Source organism: Nomia melanderi, chromosome 4 (assembly GCF_051020985.1).
Source record: "Nomia melanderi isolate GNS246 chromosome 4, iyNomMela1, whole genome shotgun sequence".
NCBI classification, from domain to species: Eukaryota; Metazoa; Arthropoda; class Insecta; order Hymenoptera; family Halictidae; genus Nomia; species Nomia melanderi.
The window spans coordinates 7,302,688-7,322,406 of record NC_135002.1 but is presented as its reverse complement, the minus strand read 5'-3'; the positions used below and the strand labels follow the sequence as shown (position 1 = coordinate 7,322,406).

The 19,719-nt window shown below is 40.9% G+C and overlaps 1 protein-coding gene across 11 annotated transcripts in view; it reads left to right on the top strand.

Annotated features, from left to right (window-relative positions):
* Positions 1 to 19,719, top strand: part of unc-104 (kinesin family member unc-104) — a 39,005-nt gene that overhangs the window by 5,211 nt on the left and 14,075 nt on the right. For 9 of the 11 annotated variants that reach the window (XM_076366906.1, XM_076366905.1, XM_076366902.1 and 6 more), the window contains exons 2-9: positions 12,653 to 12,826; positions 13,577 to 13,659; positions 14,263 to 14,341; positions 14,788 to 15,133; positions 15,299 to 15,554; positions 15,996 to 16,153; positions 16,923 to 17,062; positions 17,839 to 17,877. In XM_076366906.1, the coding sequence (XP_076223021.1) occupies positions 12,727 to 12,826; positions 13,577 to 13,659; positions 14,263 to 14,341; positions 14,788 to 15,133; positions 15,299 to 15,554; positions 15,996 to 16,153; positions 16,923 to 17,062; positions 17,839 to 17,877 (1,201 nt within the window). In that variant the 5' untranslated portion in view covers positions 12,653 to 12,726. The remainder of the gene's footprint in view (positions 1 to 12,652; positions 12,827 to 13,576; positions 13,660 to 14,262; positions 14,342 to 14,787; positions 15,134 to 15,298; positions 15,555 to 15,995; positions 16,154 to 16,922; positions 17,063 to 17,838; positions 17,878 to 19,719) is intronic. The other 2 variants (XM_031993999.2, XM_076366910.1) reach the window with 1 other exon arrangement.

Below are 19,719 nucleotides of genomic sequence, written 5' to 3'. Positions count from 1 at the left end.
ATGTCCGATTCATAGGAGCGTGGGATTCGGATGTTGACTGTCTTCTCGTCTGACGTCACCGATACGCGTCACTTGTTGTCTCGGACACTTTTCGTTTCACGGGTGGCAACGCAACGCGTCAATGATATACACCTGTTCAAATATTTGCCATTGAAAGTGCAATGGTTTGTGGATCGAATTTTACGCTTACGATTCGAATCAGCGTTCATTGATCTTTCTTTTCGCGTAATTTAACTGTTGTACTACCAACAGATTTCATTTGATACGTTCATTAGAAGCCATCAAATGAAACGCAAAAGTTTTTGGTAAATTGTACTTGATTACATTTGATATACAATGGATCATTTTAGTGGAATACGACATATTTTATGGTGTTCGTGAGTACCAACGGTGTTCCAACAATCTGTTGCATAAACAGGCATCAAGCTTCACTAGCAAAGAGTGGGTGTGCAACCTTTGTCTTCTCGCCGACCCTTACGTCTGCATCATCTTTAGGAGTGGCTTCGACGGAGTTTGACTGTGTCGAACAGGTGTCGTGTGAACACGCTTTATTGTGTGCCAAATATATCGTTGACAATTGTAACGGATTGGTACACACGAATTATCGCGCAGACATGAATATCTTCTTTTTAACCAATGATTCATTATGTAAATTTTGAAATTTTCAGATATCATTGATATACAAATTTGTTACTAGATTATGATATTTATTTTTCATAAAATATATGGTATAATCGATTATCGTCCATTACAAGTTAAATAATTTTAAAGAGGTTTAATGGCCGTTGCGGCGCTACCATTCGAAGTCACAAGGATCACCCTCGAATGTACCGGGTCGTTCAATTCGAAAAGCGACACGACGAGGATTAAACATTTTACAGCTATCCCGTGTAATTTCGAAGTTTTATCTGCACCACCGTTTAGATTTACAGAGGTGCGTCTCGCTGCCTGATAATCGATCGAGGCGAATCCCGCAACGCGTGAAAGGAAAACGGGCCGCATACGTGAATACACGTCGAACGAAAACGCGTTCGCAACGTCGCATCGGAAAGGGAGAACGAAAAAATGATTCCGTTCACGTGCTCGCGACCGTTTTATTCTTACGACCGTAGGCTACCTGGATACCGTTTTACGGCTATTCGATGAGCCGAAGGAATAAAACATTCTCGCGAGGACAGCAGGTAGGGGGTTGCCGAGAAAACGGCCAATAGCGTTTGCCCGACGTTGCTGGATGTTCGCGCCACCCATATTTTATCATTTCATCGGCGACAACAACCTTCGGGAAACGGGGAATGAATTCTCGAATCTAAATGTCTGTGTCGCCAAGTAGCGCAGATCAACCATCCGATTATCCAATAAGTGGAATAGATTTCTCGCGATCGTCTCGTTACCCCGAACTCCGGATTCCTGTCTCTGGTTAATTATGCGACGAGTTTGTAATCGATCTTCGAGGATTTCCAGCGAAAATAAACGGTACACGCGTCGATGTTAAATTGCACGAGCTGCACACGTTACACAGTTACACAAATTACACGGTTGAAGTACACAAGGGTTATTTGGCAACAGATGGGATCGATGAAAAGGGGCGACCCCGCGTTACGCGGGCGACGAAAGAAAGTCCAAGGCTGACGGAATCGCGATTTCAGCTTCGGTTCTCGAGCTGTCGGCAATTAAATACATCAATAGCGGCGCGCGTGAGTCAGGTCAGTAGGAGAGCGGTCACTGACGTGCCAGGTGAACAACGAACGCCTACCTCGGCGCCGCGACCCGGGGAGAGGCGTAATATATTTTTCGAAATACCGCGCACGTGCCCCGCGTAACGTAAAACCTGTTTGCCGGCTGAAATCCGAAGGGGTGCATATTAATATCCACCCTCTTGAATTTTCGCGTGGGCGAGTGTCTTCTTTCGGATGCTTTGAATCCTGAACAACAAACCACTGACGTTATCATTTGCTACCACTGAACGTACCTCGACCACTGACACAGAATCGCTATTTCATAGAAAAAGAGTCTCAAAGAGTTTCTCCTCCGCCCGGTTTCGTTTCCTAATGGATCGCCTAAATAATTCAGCGGGACTCTATCGTTAATGCGTCGTTGAACCTGGGCACCGGCTGCCTGATAAAATATATATTTTATTCGCGAATCGCAGTGTAAATTCGCTGATATTTATTGACCTTGCGTCGTGTCGCATCACAGAGGGACAGCTCCGTGTCCCACGCACACACGGGCGTCGGTTTACGAAGAACAGAGATTAAATTCTGGTACGAGAATAGCTACACGCCGACGTGTTCCTACCGTAAACCCAGTGGTGTTGATCAACGATTAGGACCTCCGTCGGGTTTATTTGATCAGCCGGTCACAGTGGTTCCGCAATTGACGGCCGTTTAATGGCGAATGCAAGTCAGAGGAGTCAGGTTTAATGAGTCCCATAAAACGATTAACGGGAGCCCGACCTGGCCGATCGATTTAACGATTTTCTCGTCCCGTGTGTTTTAACGTGGCCCGATCGTCGAACAGATTCGCTGATCCGGTGATGCCTCGGCGGACCCTAAAGGGGTTCTAGTTTCCAGGGTTAGAAGCGGTGCCCGGTGTTCGTTGCGATTTTATGTCCTCTGCTTGCCCGCCCATGAGAAACCCGAACCCTGAAAACCGTCCGCGACACCGCACCGTGCGCTACGTGAAAAAGTATATACGCTGGAGAAACCGGGTTACACGTTCCGCGCTGTAAACGCGACAGCAAATTCCCTGAATAAATAGCGAAACTCGGCAGCTTTTTATAAATTGGACGACCATTTCCGTAGGTACTTTTTTGTTCAAGTAGAGCGACTGGGTTTCAGCTATTCTTGAGACGTATTTTTGCTTTGTAGCTTGATCGTTACGATATTCGAGCAGACTGATCCTTCAAACGAACGAATGGCTTTGGATTTTTCTGGAATCTGGAGGTCTACCAGTAGAACAACTCGCTTCCTACGAATCCGTAGATTTCCTTGAACATTTATGAGGCTAGTTTATTCTTGTAAATATGTTTACTTTCTATATCGATCGAACTCTCTATTGACCAGCACTCTGACCCCGGCAATGGAGCAGGATCCGAAGGAGCCGTAGAAGAAGTAACGGAATGAATTAGAAATCGTGGGACTCGTGGGATTCGAAGTATATCCGCGTTAGAGGGGAGCTGTTTGTGTCGCGCTACTTATTACATTCTATATTGTATTTCCCATTGGGCACTTTGATGTATGTACAAGTTAGCATGCTGCATCGTTCAGAAGTTTCGTAACTGATCTTAGGGTTTCGTAAGTGATCAATAAGAACAAGAGCAGGCTTTGTATTTTGACATATTCGATAACAAACCTGATTAAACACGAAGAAACCTGTACAATATAAAAATCACAATGGGTTTATTCGTTGATTCAACAAAAGGGCTGTACACACAGAACAACCGTACGGTGTTCAACAATAAATTCATTCTTAAAAGAACGCAAAAGCTGAAAGGTAAAGTAATATCGTTCAATTGTCTTCGACGGTACTATATGTTCGCATCGTTGCCAATTTCGTCGAACGTGTCCACCGTGAAAGTCGTTCTGTTTTCCACGGCCAATTTCTCTCGCCGTATTTTTATCAGCCGGCATGTCATTTACATGAATTAATTATAAAGAAATTGATAAAGTTCGATTTAGGAGATCAGCCACGGTATAGACGGCTCTCCCCTAATTACCAGGTGACCGGCAGATGACGCGTGCGCGTTAACTCGGCCATCGGCTAATGGCTGTCGGCACGGGGGTGAGCGCGCACGCGCTGCCCTTCTGTTCGTTACTCGACCGCCGACCGCCGAACGGAGGTGTCGCAGTGACTCGTTCTTCGGGAGCAGGGTTGGTTTAGTAGCGCAAGTGCGTGCGGTGTGTATGTGTGTTCGTATGACAGTGCACGCGCGTACACGCTCGGCCGTGAGCGATACGTGGACAAATGCATTATAATGTCCGCGTACGTGTCCCATAAGCGTTTCGAGGACCGTCAAAGAATTGCCAGTGCGCCGACATAGTGACAGTCGCGCGTGCTAAGCCCGACGATAGTTTCGCGAGAGTGTCGCGTCCGCCATTTACGATCGTCGCCGTTCTTCCGATCGCCCGTGCCGCCGTCAGTGAGCCGACCGCCGCACCGATACGTCCCAGAACCGTAGACAGAGCCCACCCGCTCGAGCCGGATCGTCTCGAAGGTAAGAGATCACGGAAACGTTCTCGGCGAGGCCCTGCGCGTGGATCGATCGCGAAAATCCCACGTATATTCTTCACCTACGCCCGTCTTTCTCTCTCGATTCCCGCAACACTCTCGAACCGTTCGTCCGTATTGATTACACACAGCGATGCTTTTTAGCCTCCGGAACGGGAAACACGGACATATCGAAGCGTCTCGCGCGACTAACTTTCTTCGGCTATCCACGAGACATGAACCTGTTAACCGGGGAATTTAGTTGGAAAAATTCGAATTTAGAAGCGATGACGAGTGTACACTCTGACGCAGGACAAACATAGATATGTGATATATTTTGGGACTGAAATGACATCAGGGAGGATTGCATAGTTATTCGAGAAAATAAATAATTCTTAGGGAAATTAGTATTATTTTGGACTTTGACATGACGCGTACACTCGTCGGATGCAGCTAACTGGTTGACCGTCGAGCAGAGCGACGATGCTTTAGCTGGCGCCGGGACCAGTCGACATTTTGTACGCGCACCGTTGTACACCCAGTCGGGGGACGGTAGCAGGAAAAGTCGGGTCACGCATTTTCGTTACTACAATGTATTTAACCCTCTACCCGCTGGAGGCACTTTGATCAGCCACTTTCGTTAAAGTTCGGTTGTCAAGTATCTTTCAGTCTCTTATATTTACATAGGCGCTAATTGGAAGTGAACGAGTCTCGAGGTAGGCATATAGAATTAAGGCAGCAGTGTAAAATAATGGCGTGATTAAGTGCATAATGGTTAAACAAATATTCGAGGCGACAGACGACTGGTGTGCCCTACAAATGATCAATGACAGGAACCGACGCGTTCGCCGTACCGCTGTCGGCGGATCAAACGAGAAGGTTCCGTTGGGCGTATCGATAACTCGCCGAGTCATCGATCCTTCTAAACGATTTTCGTTCTCTACGAGTAAAATGCGGTGCCTGAATTCGTATTGAGCAATCGAGGCACACGCTGACTGGGGAACGCAACATTAATCCGATTGAACTGGTGGGACATGCTGCCACGTCAATCGTATTCAAATCGATTGCGGATGATCGAATTATGGATGGTTCGAGCGACAGCTAATCGGAAATTGGAATTTCGTTGACCGGGGTTGCCGCGAAAGTCGGGAACCCCCTCTTTCGCCTCCTCGTCCTCTGCTCTCCTCTTTCCGCTCTCCTCTCTCCTCTCTGCTCTCCACTCCTCTCCTCTCCCTCTTTCTACTCCGCGTCGTTATCGATTGCACACTGCTGATGTTTTTATGTCCATTTCGGGAACGTACCACGCGCAGCAGTTGAATGTTTTCGTGAAATTACAGTACTAGCCTACTATAGGATATGTGCAGGTGCATTTCGTGCTGGGATTTTCTTCGTTTAACCTCTCTATCGGTGACTAAGATTTCTTAGGATATTCTATGGCTGGCTAGTGTTCTAAGGTAATGGCGGTGTACCGTTAACGTGCACCGATCATCTTTCGTTCTTTCTCAGATATGAAGTCATTTTAAGAGTACAAAAAGTAGTCGCCCATCGATTAATACCTATATCGTGTGGTTGAAGGAAAGATAAAGTAAGTGGAAATAAAAAGATCTAGATGTATCGATAGGTGTGAAGGCGAGGTCCAGTCTAGACAACTGTCACCTGATCTTAGAATAAGAGCAGTATTGATGTTAGGGAACTCCGATAATTAGGAAATTCATTTTCTTTACTTGTTTCTGACTTGCCACCTCGATAGAGGTGTTAAGTAATTCATATCTGTTTCACGTTAATTTCCGTGATAGCGATTTTTTCGTCGGTGCTTCTTCCTAGAAAATCTAAATGTTTAGATTATCGTTTCCCTGCAAAACTGAGGATTTTAGTTTATATTTTAGTCTTGTAAAACTGTAAGATCTAATTTAGGTCTTCTCCGCCAGTCGAAAGGGTGGGGAGCTGTTATGGAAACTGTAGCTTCTTCGTAGAATCGTAGATAAAGCAGTTCTGCGGAAACTTCCGGGTTGAGAATACGTATTCGATCAATCTCGTTATTTCACCAGAGGCTTGTACGCTGTGACTTGTTCCAATATTTCCTCATTGTTCTTGGATGCGGCAACATCTTGGCGTAGATAACGGAAAAGGAAGTTTGTACTACTTGGATGTGTACACATAACGTCCGACGTCTTTAATTACTGGGTACAATAATTTTTTTACGAATCGACTTAGATTAGTCATTGTTTTCTTTCGATTAGTAACTTTCGGCTGTCGGTAAAGTAAACATTTTTCATTTTGTATTTTATAGAAAGATAATTAACGTTGAATATCTATTCAGTTGTCGTATCTCGGTACCCGACCGGAATTTATAGTCATTCGTTGACTACCACCTAATATTATTGGTATATAGAACACCGATAGGACTCTACAGAAATTACGTATTTAGAATGGTTATATAGTCTTCCATTCTTGGCGCGTTTGCTCCATATTTTCCAGATTCTATTGATGTTTCAACAAGAGAAGAGAGTCGTACAATACGATTCAATATCCGCACGTTGGTACATAAATCGTAATACGATGAATATCCAACGGACGATGATGAGCTTTTTTTAATTAGTCCTTCAAATAATTGAAGAATACGATAAGGAGATTTTATTGACCGCAACGTTGCCCGATGTTTCGAGAGCTTGAAAGTAGATACAAAACCGTATTCAATAGATAATCGATAATAAAATCGTTTTTCATAGAAGTGTAATTGCTTCTTCAGATTTTCATTATTAAGTTTTATTACATTAAACTCTTCAGTGGATCTGAAAATATTCTAGCAACTTTTCGTTCTAAAATTGACTGGACTTCTGTGCCTGGTGATTTAATATCTCGCTGTTACTTACGCTTCTTTACGTTATTAGTAAACATTTTCACCGCAAATAGGCAAACTTAAAATGAATTTAAACGTAAATCAACTTTCGTAAAATCCGATATCGGGATACCAGTTTCTTTCGAAGTACGGTCATCGAACGAGTTGAAATCCACGAGAGCCACAGTATCACTGCGTTACGATTGAAGTTAATAACCGTTTTGGCGAAGTCTACGCGAAATCAATAGCGCCCCGCTGTTACTGTTGCAGCTACCCCGGTCGCGGCTCGTGTAATGAAGTAGATTTGTTCACCGGTCAGCCAGGCCCTTCTAGTGATTTGTGTCGGTGCGTGGTCAGACGTGAGCCATTCGCAATTTTTGCAAACTCTCGGCTGAGATTATCGATTGCCTGGTAGCAATGACATCGTTATTCTCGTACCAAGGATACGTGTATCGACTAACAGGCGTTCCTTTTCATTAAATTATAATATTACGTCTAATAACTGCGCCCGGTGTCCGCTATAGTTAAAATTTCAACGGTTTCCTTCGTACAAAATGGCTGCGAAAGTTCGGAGTACCAGAAATTTCTATACTCGTTCGATTCCTCGAATTCTCCAGGACTCATATGCACATAAAAATACTGTGCCAATAACATAACATTATTTAGAAAGTACATATCCCGTATAATTTATCCAAAATCACATCAGCGATTGGAAATTTGCGTATTACTCATTTTGCTATATTCAATATTTTGTTTTGTAAAGGATTCCAATATTTCGATCATCCTCGTTCGATTGCAATTATAACATTACTCGAATCTCATATCTTTATAGTATCGTGTCGCAGCTTCGACTTCAAGGAAAATAATCTACACGAAAAGTGACTCGAAGAAACGAAAACGATTTTACCGTGTTTCCGACATTACCACTAATAACGTTCGAAACGCCAAAGTCTTTAGAGTCGGAAAGAAATTAATTTTCCACGTTTCTAGTATTGATTTTAATCTTGACCTACAACTTTGAAAGGCACTGTATATTTTTTCGTACGAGCCAGTCACGAGCGAGAGCGATTTAATTTGAATGGCTGGAAGCTTTTCCATGCTGCGAGTGTGTTACTAGAGAGTTCTCGGGAATTATCGCGAAATTTTCTAGTCCGTGGGGTAAATTGTTTTTTCGCAGCACGCGGTTGACGTAGGTTAGTACCTTGAGTAGCGTTGCGTCATCCTTGTCGGGTTATTTCTTCGACTTAAATGTCACTTTCGTTTACTTTTCGCATGAGATAATAGCCGGAGGAGGATTTCTATCGAGGAGACATTGTTGTCTGGGGAGAACGCTATTATCGTTTCATCCTTTATTTAAATAAACCTTCTTTTTCACGGACGTTCGATGCGAAAGACCCGGCGGCAATTAAAAATATCTTTGCACAAATTTACTTCAATCCATTTTCTCAATGAATTTGTGTTTTTGTGTTTATTCGAGAATTGTTCTTTATTTTTGTTTTTGTTATACTTCCATGGAACATTTTACATACGTTACATACATCTTTTCGTACATTCGACGAGAGCACAGAGGTACGTCTAGTAAACAAAACGTTGATCGAAATGAAACAGGAAAGAAACCCTCCAAATGCCTATCCGATCGGTGTTACGAACAGAGTTCTACCGCGTACAATAGATAGTAGAAGTAGATCAAGAGCTTAGAGTGCCGGGTTGTGAAAGACTCTCCCTCTATTATGCGCATTTCAAAGGGCCCAACCTCTCCGGCAAAATTGAGTCAATTATAAGGAGAAAGTTTTTAAAAACGGATCAAGCTATTCCGTATAAATATGGCTTCCACTTGTCCCCCTTTATCGGATTTATTATTTCCCTTTTGCGCAGTTCGCGCGGCGGAACCGTGAGTCAGGGTCCTTCAGCGTTTAGAAGCGATCGTAGCCTACACTTTGTATATTGTAATCGATGATAATTAACGAGAATTAGAAATTTCGATGTACAATATGGTAGACTCGACGATAATTAAGTTACAACTCCTGCAGGGATCTCTATCTTTCGTTCGATGAATACGAAAAATTTCCTGTTGAGCTTCACTTTTCACGTATGTGAAATATCCTTATTGGAAAACTGAGTAACGTGTTATTGAGATATCGGGTAGCATATTATTGGAAAATTGAGTAACGTGTTATTGGAATATCGGGTAACATATTACTGAAAAATTGAGCAACGTGTTATTGAAATATTGAAATATTATCACTGAAAAACTGAATAACGTAATAGTGCAATATTCTAAGTACTGTTACGGGAAAATTGAATAAAATATTGTTGCTATATCAAAGTAAACGCTATCGAAAATATAGAAGCACGTAAATGCACTGGCAGTCCTCCTATACTTCCCTCGAATTCGAAAATCTTGCAGTAATGAAAACGTGATTTCAAGTTTCTGGTATTATTCCCTCGAGCGATGCCGAGTCGCAAGAGGAACGGTGCCAGGATCTGTTCCCCGGAAGTTCCCTTGTCCCGAATGCAACTTATCGATCCTTCGACAGGCCGATTCGAGACCCTCCGCCCAAACCCGCCTCCTCACGGAACTTTCGAAAAGTAAGTTGGCGCAAACACGAAAGTGTTTTTACGTGAAACCTAGCGTGCAGTGTTTAGGGGGCGTGAAAAGTTCGAAAGGGTAAAATGTAGAAGTTCGAAGGCTCTCGATGGTACATCGAACGGTTCCCATTCCCATTCTGCAACAAGAACTCGAACGGTCGTTTTAGATTTTCTCGCGGATCTTCGTGTTTTACCCGTTAATAGAACGACAGAGGAAAATGTGCAAATTGAATTTGAGATACAGTTGAATTCGGATTACATTAAATTTAAAATTCTATTCGATTGTTCATTTGTTAACGTTATACCTGGAGATTTGAACGATGGTAGAATTTTAATTTTCTATTTCGTCGCGTTTCGTCCTTAATATACGTCTATATATCTGTTTGTCTGTTTATAAAATTTTCCTGTACTCGGGTCACAATGGTTTCGAAGATTAATTGTACGTCTAATGTGCCTCTTCCACACGGCCGAGTGGGAAGAATGCGGGGGATTATTAAATCCACGGTGGGATGAGTCAGCGATTCAGAACTCTCTATAGAATGGATGACGCAGATCATTATCCAAGCGGCTTTCGCTTCTGAAGAGAATGTACGTAGAAACAAAGAGCAACGTACGCAACCACACGAGATTCTGTTACGGTTGTAGAGAGGAAAAAGATAGAAAAAATTATGAGTTTGCTCTTCCCAGTGGAATCAGTCGATCATTGATCAGACGCGCCTGATCGACGCAGACCCAGATGACTTTTTTAGAGCGTTATACACGTTAGAATCATTTCAGCCTTCTTTTTTATAGCTGAAAATAATAAGGACGATACGTTACAATTAAAAAGCAAGAAAGTAATTAATCATTTGATAAAGCTTCAGTGATATAAGTCAACCCATGGTCGGTCATATCCTTGCGGTGACTGTTGCAGTTACAAGTTAAAGATTACCTGTAATACTTTGAATACATAGGAACAGTTGTTATCGTAAATCAAATGCGCAAATGATAGAAGAATGAGAAAATATTTTCAGTAGAATATGTCAGCCAGCCATTTGTCAGACACTGTGGAACGAAGTCTTAATAGTGGCTGTGTAAAGATATGTCCGTCCTCTTTATAGTCGAAAATCATTAACACGTGTACTTAACAATGACATCAGTGAAGTTCAATTATACCAGAAACTACTTTTCTGTAATTTCTACAAACATTACAATAATCATGATTGAATCAAAGTACAATGTCCGCGAACGTGTCTGACCTACACTCGGCACACAAACCAATAAGCGTAATTATTTACGAAGCAACGGTTCCCGTCACTAATTAACGCAATGCAAGGATTATCTTTTAATAGAAAGCTTAATAAAAGCGAGTGCGCAACGTAATCGTGACGGGCTGAGCATGTAACGAAGATATTTTAAAACGGTCCCCGACGAACGTTAAATCCGAACGTCTCGAACGAACGTCAGCCGAGCGTCTTCGCGTTTCCTTTTAAATTAAAAATATAAATTCATTAACGTTCTCGAAATGTTTCCGCGCTCGATCGAGCACTTTGATTGGCTACCGCGCTAAATATAGACATCGATTTTTCTACCGTTATTTCCGACATGCTGGAACCCTGAGAATTTTAAAGGAATCGGTCGAATGCCGGGGAACGAACGATTGGTCCCTTAATGACGATCCCTTGGCCTATATCGCACAGCGATAGATTAAACACTGGAACCACCGAGCATTTAATATAATTCATACGTAACTTTTATAAAAATAGTTTATACGTAAATATTAAAGATACTTTTTTAAAAATTATGATGGTAGATTCTGTTGAGCTTCCATAGATATTCATTAGGCATAGTATGCGAGTGAAACTATTCATTTGTAAAATGATGTCGGATATTTAACACTCTTGTGATATCAATCATTCCGACGCAAGGGAACTGAACACAGCGAAACTAAAGAAGTCATTTTGATTGATAGTTCTAATGTCAATTTCTTTTGTCTGAAAACTTGAACGGAAGAAACGAACAGAAGAGAAGATGAGAAGTAGAAATCACCATGATCCTTGCGATCCTTTCGACGTTGTACGATAATTTGCTCACTCGTCGATCGTTGTCGAGAGTTGGCTCATAATTATCCCCCAATCTGCAGACCCTTCGTCGCCTATATCGATCCCCAACGCCCTTCATGCACCAGTTACTCCCATTGCGAGAATAATTGACGACGACGAAACTTTCGACTCACATTCAGGATCTAATGAAACATACCATTGAATCTGATCGAACGAGATCCGATATCGTCGACGGGAGTACATTCCCTTACGAGCATAGAATTTACATTTTTCCATTTCTCTTACACTGCAAACTTGCAGCATCGTGTTCGATATCGTTAATGGAAGAGCACATTTTCTTACGAATGTGGAACTTCTTGTTTTTTCTTGGACTAGAAACTTGCAGTATTGCGTTCGATATCGTTAATGGAAGAGCACATTCTCTTACGAATATAGAACTCTCATTTTCTCCCTTCTCTTGCGCTGGAAGCTTGCATGCTGCGTTCGATATTCTTAACGAAAGTGCAAATTTCCTTACGAACGCGGAGCATTTATATACTTCTAGATTACTTTGTTACTTTCCTTTGATTAATGTCACTCAATTAATCATATACCTGAGAATAAAAACTCCCCTAAGCTTCTCGATACTTCCATTTAAGAGTCACTAGCTTCCATCAACAAGATTTCTTATTATCTCACACGATTCCTCGAAATAATAAAGTATTCACTGAACACATCTTAATGAAATATTGAAAAGTACGATTTGACGGTTTCGTCAGAAAGTTGATCCAATTCCAGGTGGAAGATACTTGCAACTGTTCCACGAAGCGGATAGCTTCTTACCCGATCGAAATTCTCGCAAAGAAAGACGGGTTGGCATTGTTTTAATTAATCCTCGCGAATGAGGGTCACGTTGAAAGGAACAGCCGCGTTTTTCGATCGCGCCGCTCCCTTCCGCGTTGCTGACGCCGCTAACGACGCCTCTTTATTCCCGCAGAGCAACGAGGAAAACGTCTATCGCCAGCACCGCCGCCGTCGTGACCCCGACGTTGAATTAAAAACAGTAGGAAAATGTCGTCGGTAAAGGTGGCGGTGAGGGTACGGCCCTTCAACAATCGGGAGATCTCCCGCGAGGCACAATGCATCATCGACATGTCCGGCAGCACTACTTGTAAGTAGAATAAATCCTCTATCTCAACGGTCCTCAACCTTTTCTGGGTGTGTACCAGCCAGTCAATGTAAATGTGATCGAATTATAGTAGAACCCATATAACAATTAAAATATTTTGTGTTACAGAGTTTCACGTTTACGAATTTCGCGTGAAATTCCCCTTTTAGATAGCGAGCCAACTTGTATTAAATTGCTCCCCTGTTTGTACTAGTTTCTTATGGAATATCTCACCTTTATTGTTCCTTTCCTGACTCTTCTGTGTACGCGCATAATCTTTTAAGTTCGATGTAATTTTACGTACCACCTGTGATATTATAGGTTGAGAACCACTGCTCTATATTTTCTCGTCACATGAACGCATATTAGAACACTTGGATTTATCGAGTCTTGCATTTGTGTGTCCTCTTTTTTCTCTGTCCGCTTGTAATTTAAAATATTAGACTTGTTAGTCGATGAGTTCGTCGAGTAACAATGTGATCTTAATGAAAAATATATTCTTGTTTTTGTTTTTTGGTTTTGTTTAGTAAAAGGGAAGTGAAATATTAAAGGAAAGTTGCTAGCACCATTGTAGTAGCATAGAGTTTACGATATCCTTGGGGATAAGTACGGAATTCGTTGGAAATGTAAAGATTAATTTATTCTAGAGAATACTTGAGCTGTTCGTGTTCACTTCTGGATAAAAGAACGCGTTCGGCATAAAAATGTGCGATTTAGATTACATAATCCTTTGGTTCTCTTCGCGTGTTTCAGCGATACTGAACCCCAAAGCACCGGCGGGCAGCAAAGATGCAGTCAAAAGCTTCAATTACGACTACTCCTACTTTTCCATGGACGTAAGTATTCGTCGTTAATTGGACCAATCTTTTTCATACGATCTTAACATTTCATATGTCTACTTTATCAGCCATAATTTTAACTTAAATGTTGAATAAAAAGTAGCAGTTGGCATAAGAAAAAATTGAACACAGTTAATAGGTGTGTTTAAATTCATTGTAGCATTAATACCAGAAGATCGAATCGCTTTAAAGATGAACCTTAAAGATAAACCGGTAAACTGTAAATGCGCTAATATTATCAGCTAGTTTAGTTAAGGTCAGAGGTCGATGGCAGTTGCCATTAAAACTGAGCCTTACTCGTACCTACCTCGATCGCCTAGCAGTTATTAACTTTACGGTAGACAAATTGACCTTTTTTGCGTGTAACTCAGGCGAAGGGTAAGCCACCAAACTTGATTAAACGTACCATTAACGTTGAAACACAGTTTTGTGATTATTGGATTGTAGTAGAATTATGCGATCGTGTTAGTTACATCATGTTTTATTTTTATCAATCTGAATATTTTGTTGGACGTATCGCAGTACCAAATATTTTTACACTTTTCGCTATTCGAGAAGATGATACCAAAGGAACTAATAAATTGTTTATTGTCTTCGCAGCCGAACGATGCCAATTACTCCTCCCAAATCATGGTCTACAAAGACATTGGCGAGGAGATGCTGGAACACGCTTTCGAAGGTACACATACTGTCAAGTTTCAACGACCAGTTTCTAGATTCATTTGTCAAAAGTACACTTTTACCTTGGATAATATACACATCTATTTATCATTTATAACTATGCTAGAAGATTAAGAATATTATTGATTGAGGTCATTCTGTATAGGCTTCAAATAATTGAAACAATGTATATCCAAATTCTGGCATACCACGGTATTTGCAGCTAGGAATTGATGCACATATTCGCATACCGCTAAAGCAGGAATTGGGATTCAGATTCCCTGGCATTCTTGACATACATTCACTCCATTACACAGGAACCGCGAGCACGTGTGCGAACATTTGCCTTTGACCTTTAGTTGATAAACTGTCTCCTCCACTGAAACGTTGACATCTACTTAAAACGAATCGTTTTTAATATTTATCGAAAATGAATTGACGATTATTTGAAATGATCCTTCGTAGGCTACAATGTCTGCATATTCGCGTACGGACAGACCGGTGCCGGCAAATCTTACACTATGATGGGCAAACAAGAAGAAGGTCAAGAGGGTATAATCCCTCAAATTTGCAAGGACCTCTTTAGGAAAATCAGTCGCAATTCAAACGAGTCCCTGAAGTACTCGGTGGAAGTCAGTTACATGGAAATCTACTGCGAGAGAGTGAGGGATCTGTTAAACCCCAAAAATAAAGGAAACCTCCGTGTACGAGAGCATCCACTTCTTGGTCCGTACGTCGAGGACCTGTCAAAATTGGCCGTAATGTCCTATCAAGATATCCACGACCTCATAGACGAGGGTAACAAAGCAAGGTGCGTAAGAGTTCATTATTTGTTATCGTTACAAATAAATTTATAGAGTCACGCATTCTATACGTTATTGGCAAAGTATTACGACGAAGTAAACTAATTTTTAAATGTTAATTTGAGCATAGGAGAAAGTGGATTTAATGTTCAGTTTATCTGCTTCTGTTTCAGAACCGTGGCAGCCACCAACATGAACGAGACATCGAGCAGATCTCACGCTGTATTCACAATTTTCTTCACACAACAAAAACAAGACTCCGCGACTGGCTTAGTGACCGAGAAAGTCAGCAAAATCTCATTGGTTGATCTGGCAGGTTCTGAAAGAGCCGATTCGACTGGTGCGAAGGGTACCCGATTAAAGGAGGGTGCCAATATCAACAAAAGTTTGACCACCCTTGGAAAAGTCATCAGCGCCCTGGCCGAGATCGTGAGTAAACATTATGTGCTATGTAGACTATCCAGAGAAAATGGAAACATGATTTCATAAAAGCACAAACTTCTGATCGCACATTTGCACATTTTGCCCACGTTCACGTTAGATGATACCACCTAATTATCGGTTACAGAGTTGCTAAAATTTCAGCCTTTCAAATATATTTAAATACCGATTTATCTTTGTTCTAATATAACTCGTATCTTCTGTTCACTTTGCTGCCCTTTCATTGCGGACCATTAGGCGGTAAGTTCACAGAATTGCTGGCCTTTGTCCCTTTAGTTTTACTCTTAATTCCAATGATACTTCTCGAATGAAAGAACATACTATTTTAATGTAAGAAATCAGAGAAAAAAGTCGTGAAATAAAAGTGCACCAACGTCGATTCGCATTTGTTCAATTTGTGTAATTCGAAAATATTTGCCGTTTGTCTAGGCGACCAAGAAAAAGAAGAAGGCTGACTTCATCCCTTACAGAGACTCAGTTTTAACGTGGCTGCTGCGAGAAAACTTGGGCGGCAACTCGAAAACAGCGATGATCGCGGCAGTAAGCCCCGCGGATATCAATTACGATGAAACCCTTTCCACTCTAAGGTACATTTATTGAACGTCAGTTGTTGGGGTACATCGTAAAGAATAAACATTTTTATTCCCATATTTATGGGACGGTTTATCCGTGGGGGTCCGTGTTTCTCAGAAACTTATGCAGTGACCTGAATAAGTCAGATGGAAATTGCCGTTTATAATTCAAAGTACCAAGAACCCGTGGCGTTAAAGCTTTCATGAATTATAAATGAACCTTCTCGGAACATCTGCCGTGTAATGGAATAGCCGGGGGCATGATATTCGTTGTTATAAATTGTTTATTTCCGAGATCTGATAAATAAATAGCGAAAACAGGGCAATGAAATTAAAAGCGCATTTCTATGGAAGAAATGGAATAAAGTATGAGAAGGGGAGGCCCTCAAGAACGTGCCTCGAGAGGCTCATTAACACATATTCAAGCCTGTAATTTAAGACAGCGGTAGAAATGTTTGCACTTTAATTATGTTGTACGTAAGGTATATGAACAGTGCCATATCTACTTTTACTTAGCTCTCTATAAAACGTTTGATCTGTAACTGGCTCCTTTCACTACGTATATTCTATATTTTTCTTCAACTATAATCATAAATTTCTTTCTCTTTAAATTAAGCGACGGATTCAAATAAGGAAAAGATCCAAAAAGAAATTATACCATTTATTCCAGCTTCTTTTATTGGTCATATGCAAGACTTATTAATTCTAAAATTGATCTAAGTAATACATGTTTTTGGATGGTCTGGAGTCTCACTACAAATTTGCTCGTTGATTTTGGCCACAGATATGCGGACAGAGCGAAACAGATAGTTTGCAAAGCAGTCGTTAACGAGGACGCGAACGCCAAGCTTATTAGGGAGCTCAAAGAAGAGATCCAGAAGTTGCGGGAACTCCTCAAGCAAGAGGGTATTGACGTGCAAGAAGGTGAGTCGTTCTTTTTCTTGTGCAAGGGGTTGGAATTCAGAGAGACTCCCTTTCTGTGCGCGTGCGGGTACGCCTGGTTCGATAACAGCAGGCATGTGGGAATAACGTGAACCAAACAAAGCCAGTCCGTCGTTCCATTTAATATCTAAACGTTAATCGAATCAGTACGTAAAGTAACGTTTAAAAGAAAAGTTGTTGTCTCTTGACATTTGTTTTTCTAACTACTAATTCTAGAGTACAAAATTAAAACAATTTGAAACTTATGGGTATATTCCATAGACTTCCTATGCTTTCAAAGAATATTTTTATCGACTTCAAATAATGTATATCAATAAGAAATGTATATTTATACATATTCAGGGGAAAATATTATGGTACTTTATTTTTTATTCTTTAACAAACATACAACGTACCATTTAACATATTGCTGTACAGTAGAGCATGAAGTACATTCGAATTCAGGATATCGAATCCCTTCGTGTAACTGGGAACTAGTTGTACTATTTTAAAAAAGGATTGTAATTCGTTGAAACGAAATTCTGCTGACACATTGATAACGTTAACACGAGAAAATCAGTTGGAGATTCGACAGTTACCGCAACGTTGCGTATACGTGCGCGTGAAAGAAAGGATTGAAGTAAAATAATCAAAGTAATGAGACAGAAAAGTAAAAAATTTCTGTAAAAGGCGAAAATGTAAATGAAACTAGCGCGCTGTAGGCAAGCCACCATTTACATAGTATATTTTTTTCTTTGTTTCCCTTGTGCTTGACGTAGGGCCAGATGGCAAAGTCACATATGAAAAGAAAGAATCTAGTAAGTAAAATCACGACAATCCATAAAGCGGCAAAAACAAAATCGTTCTACGAGTGGCAAAACATTCGATCACTCGTTTTGCGGCTTGTTCTATTTAAACATCCGCTTCTATTTCACACAATGCCGAGCGCATAATCTGTATTTTTTGTCCGTTTTCCCGACGATTCTTTGTACATTTTGCTTCGCCGCGCGTATCGCATTCTGTTTCTTCCTCCACCCGCTCCACCCGATGCGTTCTTCCCCTGTTGAGCTTAGTTTCACTTCTGATAATTAGTCTGTATAATTGTGTGTAATATTATACATAATCATACTAATAATATATAATATTATATATATATAAAAATTCTATTAATATATAATATTATATACAGCAAAATTAATTATACATAATACTATATATAATAAAACATTATTCATCTTTACAATATTGACAAACATTTCACAGGAATGCAATGAAAAGTTACAAAATTTGTTTTATCATTTTCTCCCATTGTATTGTGTACGTCTTAATTGAAGTCAGAACATTCGTATCCGGGGAAGAGTGTATTCGTTCCCTTCTCTATCGTAGGTGGCATAATTGGCGGCTTTTGACATACGATCGCTCTTCATGGAAAAAAGAAATTAGCAATAGAAACTCTCACCGTATATAGCAACAGTTACGTATTTAGACTCCTCGCATTTCCTTGTCTCGTAAATCGAACTATCCGTCGTCATTGCAACGGGAAATCAAATTACTGTCTGATCTTTCTTATTCCGAGATAGAAACCCGGGACCGACTGATACCAGCGAACTCGAACGCTAACGCGATAAGTTCATTAAGGATCGAGATCGGTCTCAGCATCCACGTGGAATCCTGTTTGCAACCTCGGGAGCATTGAATTAAATTCAGACGCGTAATTCATTTCGCAAGTGTGAACCAGAGTTGGGCACTATTCATAACATTAACATAACATTAATTACTTATTAACTATAATTATTATCATTTAATATAATCGAAATGTAACATCAACGATAAACGATTCACTAGAATCAATTGATTAGAGGCAGAGGCTTATAGAAGGAACGTTGGAAAGAATATTTCATTTTCAAGTGAATCGGTTGCTGAATATTCTACTCGTACAAGCAGGAACGCGAATACCTAAGAAACCTAGGTATTAAAGTATTTAGAGTAATCCTGATTTTCGTTTCGCCTCGCAAATAAAGTCATGAATATTTATATTGCCGGTAAAACAACGAATAAGAGTAATTTATTTGAGGGATGTAATATTAAAGTCTAATGAAGAGCAAGCGAGAACCAAGATAGAAATGTTATTTAAATGAAACCATCAACGTCGAAGCAGTATTGACTAAGATAAAAGAACAAAGGAGATGACGATTGATTGAACAGTCGTTCGAATGAAACGTTTCTCTCGACTACGCCCAGCCCTGGTACGAAACTCAGGCTTTTCTAGTTTCTGTTGTGTCGGAGCTCTTCTTTTCCAGTAAAAGCGTGGTTGTTTGCCTTTCGCTTGTTATCCACTTAGACCCATCACTCTGTCCCCGAAACCGAGCTGATGGTATTGCATGGCACTTGGACAGCGGACAGATCCGAACGCATCTCTCGAACGCTATAATATATGAGCACCGTTCATTAGAACTGAACGATCTCGATCGACAATCCAGCCCAGCAAACGATCCAACGTTCGATCACAGTAATTATTTGATCGTGCCGCCGCTACGCTTCAATTGTAACAGTTGACTCTTCCTTTTTTTTTCTCGTCTCTTTTAACCGAATATCTCGCGATATTTTTAGAGGATGTCCGTTCGCTTGCCGACGTGCTCGCCGAGCTTTCAGTTGGATGT